At 36.5% G+C, this 10717-nt stretch overlaps 1 protein-coding gene across 1 annotated transcript in view; it reads left to right on the top strand.

Moving 5' to 3' along the window:
• The window catches only part of KCMF1 (potassium channel modulatory factor 1), a 36732-nt gene extending 26708 nt beyond the window's left edge, over positions 1-10024 (top strand). The window contains exons 3-7 of the mRNA XM_075283908.1: positions 1019-1158; positions 1935-2036; positions 3001-3175; positions 5678-5960; positions 7244-10024. Coding sequence (XP_075140009.1) covers positions 1019-1158; positions 1935-2036; positions 3001-3175; positions 5678-5960; positions 7244-7505 — 962 coding nt within the window. The 3' untranslated portion in view covers positions 7506-10024. The remainder of the gene's footprint in view (positions 1-1018; positions 1159-1934; positions 2037-3000; positions 3176-5677; positions 5961-7243) is intronic.
• The last annotated feature ends 693 nt before the right edge of the window (positions 10025-10717 follow it).

The following is a 10717-nucleotide window of genomic DNA, read 5'->3' on the forward strand; positions in this document are numbered from 1 at the left end:
TTTTTTTTTGTTTTTTTGTTACTCCGAAACGAATACTCCTGGGCGGAATATGTCAAGACTTTCCCACTAATGAAAGACATGGCACAGTACATAATGCATGAGAAAAAAGATATATCCAGCACAACGATAGATCCAGATAAAACTTAGCTTTTAATGAATAGGAACATTTGGTCCCATAAAAAACCCAACACAGACATCGAACAGAAAAACAAATTCAGCGTTATTCAAAAAAATTCATGTAGACATACCGGACTAACAATGACGATGCAACATACTGAACCGCTTACGCTCATCGCTATGAGTAAGGAGCTCAGGTTCTGAAACGCGTAAGCGGTTCAGTATGTCGCATCGTCATTGTTAGTCCGGTATGTCTACATGAATTTTTTTGAATAACGCTGAATTTGTTTTTCTGTTCGATGTCTGTGTTGGGTTTTTTATGGGACCAAATGTTCCTATTCATTAAAAGCTAAGTTTTATCTGGATCTATCGTTGTGCTGGATATATCTTTTTTTCTCATGCATTATGTCTTTTGCCTAAACCGAGTAGGCTATATCCGTGCATAACCAGTTTTACGTATATACATTTTTACCGGAGCATCGAGCCGTGAATCATTGTGACATTATATGGCACAGTACATGTTGAAAAGTCTTACGTGTGGAAAAATGCATCTAAGGCTAGGCTCACAGCTACATTTGGGTTTCCGCTTAGGGGGCCCACTTGGGGACCCCCTGAATGTATACCTAAATCTGCTTAAAAAGCAATTATCCATGGAAACCTGCGGATCCCATAGATTATAATGGGGACAGTGTGGTTTCCGCTCAGTTTCCACCTGAAAAGGGCGAAAAATGCGGAGAGTGTAACGAAATCCCCGAACGTTTTATAAGCACTTGTATGAACCCAGCGTAATATGAATAAAATATTTTCTGCTAACTGAATTCTCACAAGTGCATCTTGTGTTTAAATTTTTTTTTTTTTAATACAATATAACTATTTGCTATAGCATATATTTCATTTACAGATTTATACTATGGTGGGGAAGCTTTCTCTGTTGAGCAGCCACAGTCTTTTACTTGTCCTTATTGTGGTAAAATGGGTTATACTGAAACCTCTCTACAAGAGCATGTGACTTCAGAGCACGCAGAAACCTCAACAGAAGTGGTAAGTCAACGCATATCCAAACACTGTTCTCCTTTCCAGTTAGTGGGTTTCCTGTTAAAGTAGACCTGTCACAACGCCTTACATGTCAGTTTTAGTGAATATGTTACACTCCCTTTGAAATACGGTAACAGTTTTGTGGAATCTTTCACACAGCTTTGTTGATCCTCTTGAAAATTTTTGGGAGATACAGTTCCATTTGCCTTGTTTCCTTTCAAGTAGCTTTCTTAATCAGGTTTTGGGTTCCAGTAAGTAAATTGTTATTGAAGGGGTTGTGACACAAAGCACATTTATCGTCTGTCCCATCCTTCTTGAGAAGCGGGGGAATTTTACCATTGTAAATGTAGCCGTGGTGAAGATAACTGTAAACCTTTTGGATATAGGTGAATCCCACTCCCATTCACTTCTTTGGGAGTGCTGGAAATGGCCAAAGTACAGCACTCCTGGAGTGAATGAGTGCAGGGGTGTGTCTGCCTTCACAATGGGGGTAAAACTCCCCTGGGTCTCAGCAGTCAGATTCCAACCAATCAGCAATTTATCCTGCACCCTATGGATAGAAGATACATATTTTTAGTGGCATACCCCTTTAGAAATATAGAGAACACAGTAAACCAGTGCATCTAGTCTTATAAAATGCAGTAGTTGTTAGAAAGGAGGTGGTGTGTGTCTGATGAATTATTGTGGTTCCAGATATACAGTGAAATATTAATATGGGCTTGTATGTGTCACCTTTTATTTTATGTATTATCTGATGAAAAGTTTGTTTGTATCTTTTACAGATATGCCCAATTTGCGCAGCATTACCAGGGGGAGATCCAAATCATGTCACAGATGATTTTGCTGCCCATCTTACACTTGAACACAGAGCTCCCAGAGATCTAATATCCTTTTTTTAAAAATATATATATCAATTAAATTTTCATGATTTTTTGCAACTCGGTTTTTTTTTTTTTTTTTATAACAGGTAACCAGTAGATATAGGGTTTTGAAATACTCTACTAAGATGTGTCATAATAATAAATACTAACTTTTACTATCATTAATTTTTCCACAAAGGAAAAAAAAGCAGGGGGAACTCACCAAAGCATATCCTAAAATAATAGTCTCTATGGCTTTATTCCAAAGTGTCAGTGGTTGAGGCAGGAGAGAGGTTATGCATATAAGGCCTAGTGGTTCTTTTTCAAGCCTCATCTTATCAATTTTTCTTAGTTTTCCTTTTAAAATATCATTAGCAGTAATTTTCCAAATATACCTCAAAAAGTTAAACAATTGTATAATGCAGAAATGTTTAACCTTTTAAATTATGCTTCAGTTTTTCAGGACTTGCAGTCAGTGAATATACATTACTGCGCAAGACAGGTATAAAAAACAAAAAACTCTTCCAAAGGGTAAACACACAAAATATTGATTTGATTCAGATTTCTCTTTTGTTCGTTCACTACATTTTGTTAACTTCTGTTTTTGAAAACTATGTTTTGTTGAATTCTATCTCTCAGTCAGGAGGTAGGCAGAGGTATAAGGCCTTACTTGCAACACTACTACTTGTGTATGGTATGTCATTAAGAATTATAAATTATTTATTAAGTCTTTATGCTTTAAGGAGTCAAAATCATAATTTTTAGTTTGGCATTTTCTTCTCCACATTCACCCCCATTTTTATTAGATGTTGTTTATATATGGAATTTTCAGTGCATCTCAGGTTATTGATTTTTCCCTTCTGTTGCAGTGTGAAATACATGTATGTTAAAGCAGTATATTACACTCTGCCTAGGGCATGTAAGAATTTCTAAATTTGTGTTTAACTGCTTTTTCACTTTGCTATTGCTTCCCTTAACTGTTGCTTATGATGAATCCAGTGGAGTTCGACACGTACGAAGGATGTTTCACCCTGGACGAGGGTTAGGTGGTCCACGAGCTCGTAGATCAAACATGCACTTTACTAGCAGTTCCACTGGAGGGCTTTCATCCTCGCAGAGCTCATACTCCCCAAGCAATAGGGAAGCCATGGATCCTATAGCTGGTACAATACCTATATTAAAATGCACACGCTTTTGTGATCCCACCCCTATCTAGGCAGCAACCTGAAAGCCCTGCAGACATTGTCAAGCACTTCTGGGACGCTTTATTAGAGTTGTTAAAATGTCATGTACACAGTCGTTCTGACACATTTGAGCCAGACTCTGGCCTTAGTCATTTGACTACAAGGGCAGTTGCTGCTCGAAACACATCAGAACAACTATATATATGCAGTTTTAAAATACCTAAGAAAGACTAGAGGCAACATCTGTTTTATGAACCTCCCAGGAGTGGAAATTGTAATTAAAATCTAGGAAATTGTGCATTGTTAAAGGGGCTCTATCATTTGGAAAAGTCATTTTTAGCTAAGCACATCCTTGCATAGCCTTTAGAAATGCTATTCCACACCTACCTTTTGTATGTTAATCACCTTAGTAGTCTTTGAATAAGTCTGTTTTTATTCATATGCTAATTATCCTTCTCCATGCACCCGGAAGTGTCTGTTTGCACTGTATGTGTATGAAAGCAGAGAGATGAGTCATCAGCACAGCAGCCTCTGCTGTATATACACATAGAGAACAGCACAGAGGAGTGCACGATGAGACTTCCGGTGCACAGAGAAGGATAATTAGCATATGAATAAAACCGGACTTATTCAAAATCTACTGACGCAATTTACATACAAAAGGCAGGTGTGTAACAACCTTTCTAAACGCTATGCTAGTATATGCTTAGCTAAAAATGACTTTTACCAATGATAGAGCCCCTTTAAGAATATACCCAAGATGTTCTGTGCTCCTTTTTTATCATTTATCATAGTATTCTAATTTCAGCAAGTATTTTTTTCTAAAGACATGTCAATTTTTCAAATACGCAATTTGTACCAGTCCTTCAGTCTTCAAGATCTCTACTTGCTGTGATTCGATAGTGTTTTTCATAGTTTCCTTTCAGGTGATAAGAATCTATTTAGGTAAAGCTCTTTGTACCCATCACATAACCAGAAAAAAATCTTTATCAACTGGAAGTAAAAAAAAAAAAATTCTATTGAATTACAAGAGTCAAGCATCTTGAAAATTGATGTATGTAACTATTCAGTATGCCATATAAATAGATATATAAAGTAATAAAAAGTTGTTTCGCTAAAAAGAAGCCCTCATAAATCTAGGTTGACTAAAAATAAATGGTATGTGGATTTGGAATGTGACTGCGCAAAAGCAGTTAAATATTAAAATTTAAAAAAAAAAATTTTTCCCCAAGTATATAGTTTGGTATCGCCATAATCCTGTTGACCCACAGAATAAAGTTAAACTTATTTGTGCCACATGGTGAACATCATATAAACAATGATGGAATTGCTGTATTTTATTTCCATTTTCCTAAGCATTCACCAAACATTCTTGCAGTTGTGAAGCAGCTATACAAAATTGTGCAGCTCAAGAATCAGAGAGACAACTGTTGTTACAGCCGGACATCACATAGAGATTGCAAGGATTATTACCATCCCTGGTTTTACAATTGCTGTGTCCACAGCCGCCATGATGCAGCTCCTCTCCAATTTGCCAGGGGCTGGGAACTGTAGAAACTGTTTGGTCCCATATCAGCTCTTTAGTTCAGGTTAAGAGGCTGAAATCCTCTTGTAAATAAGGCTGAATGTATGCCCCAGTTACAGGAAAAATTATCCAGGAATTTTTTATTTTTTTTAAATGTTCCTAGAAGGTCTGTTATAACCTTATGCGGTGCACAATGTGAAAATTCTGTCTTGTAAGTAGTGAAACAAAACTTTGCTGTGAAATGGTAACATTTCATATTCCATATAAATGTACTGGGTAGCTGGAGAAACAAAATCGAGGGAAAGTGGGTGGTTTGAATTTTCATATTTTTAAAAACTTTTTTTTTTTTTTTTTTTTTTTTTTTTTAACTTTAAAGGTCTGTTAGAGACTTGACCTTGCTCTTTTTAAACCACTCGTCTCATAGACTACAATACTACTATATTCCTCAGTAGGTATATAGTTAAGTCAGGCTGTCATGATGACTGGATGGCTTTTGCGATCTTACTGTGCAGGAGCCCTTCTGGTAGAAGAACCTTCAATTCAGCGGGACTCCCTAAGTTCCCCTCTACTTCACGAACTATGTTCATTGGTCACATGGCCTGTTCAGAGCTCAGTCCCATTTTGGTGAATGGGCCTGAGATGTGATACCAAACACAGGCACTGTATAATGTATGGTGGTGTTTGTTTTGTCTGAAGAAGCCACAGCCCTCTTCTGAGCACACTGCCTTCAGACAACTGATCGGTGTGAGGTCCAGTTCTTGGACCCCCAATGATCTTCAGTTGCTGGGATAGATCATCAGTTGGTAATCCCAGGAAAAATCTTTGGGCAAAGACTTATTTGCAAACTTTAAAAAGAAAAAAATACAGATAATTTTGAATTGCATTAGTTATTTGCTGTACATAGGAATTTGAAGTTTTTAGCATATTTGTTCATATTTTGTTTTCTCTTTATACAGAGTTATTATCCCAATTATCAGGAGTGAGGCGCTCAACAGGTGGTCAGCTTAACTCCTCGGGTCCTTCTGCCTCTCAGTTGCAACAGCTTCAGATGCAGTTACAGCTAGAGAGGCAGCAGGCACAGGCAGCACGGCAACAATTAGAAACGGCACGCAATGCCACTAGGCGCAACAATGCAAGTAGTGTCACCACCACCATCACCCAATCTACAGCAGCAACCAACACATCAAACACGGAAAACAATCAGCAAACAATACAGAATTCACAGTTTCTTCTCACAAGGTAAGGCTTTTTTTTTATTTATAAACTGTATGTATGCTTTTAAATTGTTCAGCATTTGGGAAGCTTGTGGGGTTTCCGCCTCCTATTTTATTAGCAGTTTGCCTTGGTGGGAATTTTACTGTAATTGCAAGGCAATTACAGTAGCCGTTAGACCAGGCTCACTGTAAGACCTAGGCAATTGGCAGAACAACTGGGCAATAATTGGTATATTCAGCTGTTCACTATTTACAATTTATTTGATTTTTTTTTTTTTTTTTTTCTTTATCTGTATGTCTAGTCGGGGAATAACGAATTTATAGAGATTATAATCTACTAAAATGACCCCCAGCAGCCAATCAAAACATTTTTTGAAGCACTGTTGCTCAATCCATTACTTTATTTTTTTTTAATGTGTGTGAAACAGTTCCACATGAAACACATTAGACTTCATCAATAACGACAATGTCCATTGGTTGTAGCAATCAAGTCATTATTTTAATCTACCTTTAGGTTAAGGCCCCACTTTGCAGAAAAGCAGTTTTTGTTTTTTTTGTTGCAGATTTTGCTGCAAAAATTTGAGCTAAAGCTAAGAGTGGCTCCGAATGGGATAGATATAGATATATCTCTATAGGAAAAACTTCTAGTTCTACCTTCTGCTTAGTTCTCCCCTATTTTTGGCTGAAACCACACCAAAAGCAGCTTTTCAGAATGTGCAGCTTTAGGCTTAAAGTGTTTCTTTATTTTGAACACTCCTTGCCTTTTAGGTTTCCTTGACAATAAACAGATAGTACAGTGTTCCCTCCATTGGGACCTCAGCAATATTCAGTTATCTGTGGGGAAACCTGGTAGTAAGTGTACAGCTTCCTTGTAGTGCCATCACAAGGAAAATTAATTACATCTTTTCCCCTGGAATCGATGAGTTTTTGCTTTGTTGTTTGTTTGTTTGTTTGTGAAATGTGACATGGGAAAGGTTCTCAAGAGTTGCTGTAACCACAATGGTCTTCTGTAACCATAATGGTCACTAGCTAAAAGCTGATCCTGATCAGAATTTCCAAATAGGTCAAATAAGAATTGATGTATTCTAATAAGAGCAACTTCTTTAACAACATGAAATCTGGCACATGATTGACTATATGGGCTGACTTTTTTTTTTTTTTATACTGTTGGTTGTATGAAACCCGTTGTTGATAATGTTAATATTTGAACTGACCTATATTATTGGCGTTGTACACATGCCATCTTAAATTATGTGATATTTTCCACCTCTCATTTGACTGAGTTATTCTAATGTAACCCGTCTGCAGGTTGAACGACCCCAAGATGACAGAAGCTGAGCGACAGTCGTTAGAAAGTGAAAGGGCTGATCGTAGCCTATTCGTCCAAGAGCTGCTGCTTTCTACATTGATGCAGGAAGAAAGCTCCTCCTCAGATGAGGACGAGCGGGGGGAAATAGCTGATTTTGGGGCAATGGGTTGTGTAGATATAATGCCTTTAGATGTTGCTTTAGAAAACTTAAATCTAAAAGAGAGCAATAAAGGAAACGAGCCTCCGCCACCTCCTCTTTGATGACATCCCCCTTTGCAGACAATGTCCTCTGTGCTGTAACTGCCAATGAAAGTGGACAAACAACTATCTTTGGGTTTGTTTTGGTGATTGTAATTTCCGGTCTGTCACTCTTGTTACATTGTGTACATTCAAAAAAAATAAAAAAAAAAATGTAAAAAAAAAATTTAAAAAAATGAAATGACAGAGGCAAATATATATGACAAAATCACTTAACTAATTTTTACTTCTAGCAGATATACATAGGTAGCAGTACCAGAGGCAGCTGTCTGCTTCCTGTACCTTGACGTAAACAAAAAAATAAATAAAGCTCTCCTAATCGCCCACATTCAACCAGAAAAGGAAAACAAAAGTATATGGAAAATCTCTAATGAAGCTGCTGTGTGTATTTATGAATATTAATTAATAAAACTGCTTGGATGGTTTACCATAACTACTGCATGAGGTTTTTTGCAGCGTGCATGAGGTTTTAGTGACATTGTCATTAAAAAAAACAAGAAAAGTAAAAATGGCTTAAACTTTAAGAGTATGTTAAGCCATAAATCCCAAAGCTTTCCTAAACATTATTCAAAAGGTTACAGCACCTGACGACATGCAGCATTACCTGGACTAGCGGGTTGTGGCTTTGGATCTTTTGAATAATGTGTGACTGATTTATTTTATGCAAGCTCTACAGTGGCATTAACTGAATGTTTACTTGTCCTATCAGAAAAATTGCAGTAAAAAGCAGTTGTGCTACAGAAGTCAGTGACCACTAAATAGCATTGGTCTTGTACCTGAAAAAAATGCATTAGCTAGTGGAAACCAAATACGTAGTCTTTATCCAAAAGGACTAATTAAAAATAAGGGTATAGAAAAAAAACCTGTCTAAATTATATTAGTCTTTAACATTTCCTATATAATGACATTACAGTTAATCCACAGTATGACGTTGCACAATTTTGTTATCCCTCAAACCAATCATGTTCTGTGTTTCAAAGATTTTGTTTGCTTAATTTTTTTTCTTTTTTTATGTGGTTGTTTATTTAAAAAAAAAAAAAAAAAAGTACAAAAAAGTTTCAACTGTTCAACTTGTTTTATCCAGGTGTAGGCTGATTCCTTTAAATGCTGTTTAAAAACAAGTTAGCCCAGACAGAATATGTTGTCTTAGTTTTAAAGAAGCCTTTTTTCACATTCTTAATCGTTTTTTCTGAATTTTCTTATTTATGTATTTGCTTAATAGTTTGCAGAGACTTGTCCGAAAAAAAGGAGAGCTTGAGGATCCCCCTCTCTTCCCAGATTTTTGTCAATATACTATACGTAATTCCTTATGCTAATGTTAGCACTTTTTTTTTTTTAATTTATTGTTACTTTATGATTATTCTTTCGGCAGCCTTTGATTAAAAATCATGCCACCTACATGCCTATACTATTAATCCTATTTGTAAAAATATGTACAGTGTTCTTTTTGTGCATAGACTTTCATAAAGGGCCTGACATGGTGGGTAGCAGTTTTTGTTTTTTCTTTTTTTTTGTTTTGCAATGTAAAGTTAGAATATAAAGACAATAAAAAAAGAGTACACACAGCTTTCTGATGACTTTACTAATATACGATCAGTTGATCATGTATGCGTTTGCTCCTCTTTCCTTTCCCTCACTTAATTATGAATTGGTCCGTTTATTGCAGCATCACATTGTATACAATCAAAACTGAGCTGTGGTGTATGTAAACCACAATAACACTGAGTGCTTGTGCTCGTTTCCCCTCACTTTTGCCCCAATATTCTGTATTTCTGCTCATTCTAGCACTTGAATGTTTTATCCCATCCGTGAGAGGGTTATGGTGCTAAAAGGGTTAAGAGGAGATACCGCTTAGTTACTATAGTTGTTTAGCTGAGGTTTTACGTTTTTTTTTTTTTTTTTTTCGTTTTATATTTGTTGAGGATTTATGAAAAAGAATTAAGTTCACCACGTCTCTTCAAGCTGTAGCCTTTTCAAACGCATTCTGCACATTACAGCTATTCATTCGGTTCAATAAAGTATTTTCAAGACTGTTGCCCACTTGAGTTTCTTTTCGATCCTTTTATAGAAAATGTGGCGGTTACCGATTTTGTATTATTTTTAGCTTACCGGACAAGCATTTGTTTCAAAGTGTATAATGGAAGATTCATCCTACTGACATATTGCTCTGTGGTAGTCTAATGTTCAACTTACAGCTTGCTGTACTCTTACTGAATTGTAACTCCAAACCTTTTAAATGCACATCAGTAATTCTCATAATTACACATATATCATATTAGTAAGCAGCCTAACGTGGAGAAGTTGGGGAAACTGAAAGTGATCAGTTTAGTGTATCAGACCACCTCATTATTCCATTCTTGAGAGTTTGGTTAGCATCACCTTAAAGGCTTTTCTTATTGCATTTTTTATTGCTTTGTACTTAGTTCTTTAGCGGTTGTCTTTTGCAGCCTGCATATTTTCACATACATTGGAGACTGCTCTGTCCTTATCTCTTAGGGTGCATTCACATGGACAAAAATGGCGTTGAATTTGGTGTGGAATTTCAGTACTGAAAAAAAAAGCCTCCCATTGACTTAAATGGGTTTCTTTTTCTGCTAGCAGTCAATGGGAAGTTTTTTTGTTTGTTTGTTTTTTTTCCAGCGCTGAAATTCCACACCAAATTCTTCACCATTTTCCTCCGTGTGAATGGAGCCTTACAGTTGGTCAATAGATAAAGGGCTATTCTGTTCAGAGCAAGCTTAGCCCCTATGTAAATTCCCTAAAGTGTACCTGGGGTGGCCAAATATGCAAGTGCACTGGCTCTTTATGGAATTACAGCTCCTTTAGCATGAGCAGAGATTGAAAATGCCGCAGCTGTCTGTAAGGCTGGGTTCACATCTGCGCCATAGTTTTTGTTCAAGACTCTAGACTTTTTTTTGGTTTTCTCCCCGATGTTTTCAGTTTTGTACAGCCCACCACCGAGTGCAATTGCTTTAATGGTTTATCCATAAAAATTATATATCTTTGCACAGTTTCATCTTGTAAGGTCACGAATATATTTCTGCTCCTATTAATTGCCCCTAAATGGGATACTTTCAGGTCTGAGAGGCAACCTGGACCTGACAATCCCTTTATAGACTAAGCTATCAACACAAGCTCTAGAATAACATTATTTCTACACAGAAATAAGTACAATGCAATATAAAATTAATTAAAACATGTCTTTAGCCAAAGAA

This window comes from Leptodactylus fuscus, chromosome 1 (assembly GCF_031893055.1).
Source record: "Leptodactylus fuscus isolate aLepFus1 chromosome 1, aLepFus1.hap2, whole genome shotgun sequence".
In the NCBI taxonomy this organism is placed as follows: domain Eukaryota; kingdom Metazoa; phylum Chordata; class Amphibia; order Anura; family Leptodactylidae; genus Leptodactylus; species Leptodactylus fuscus.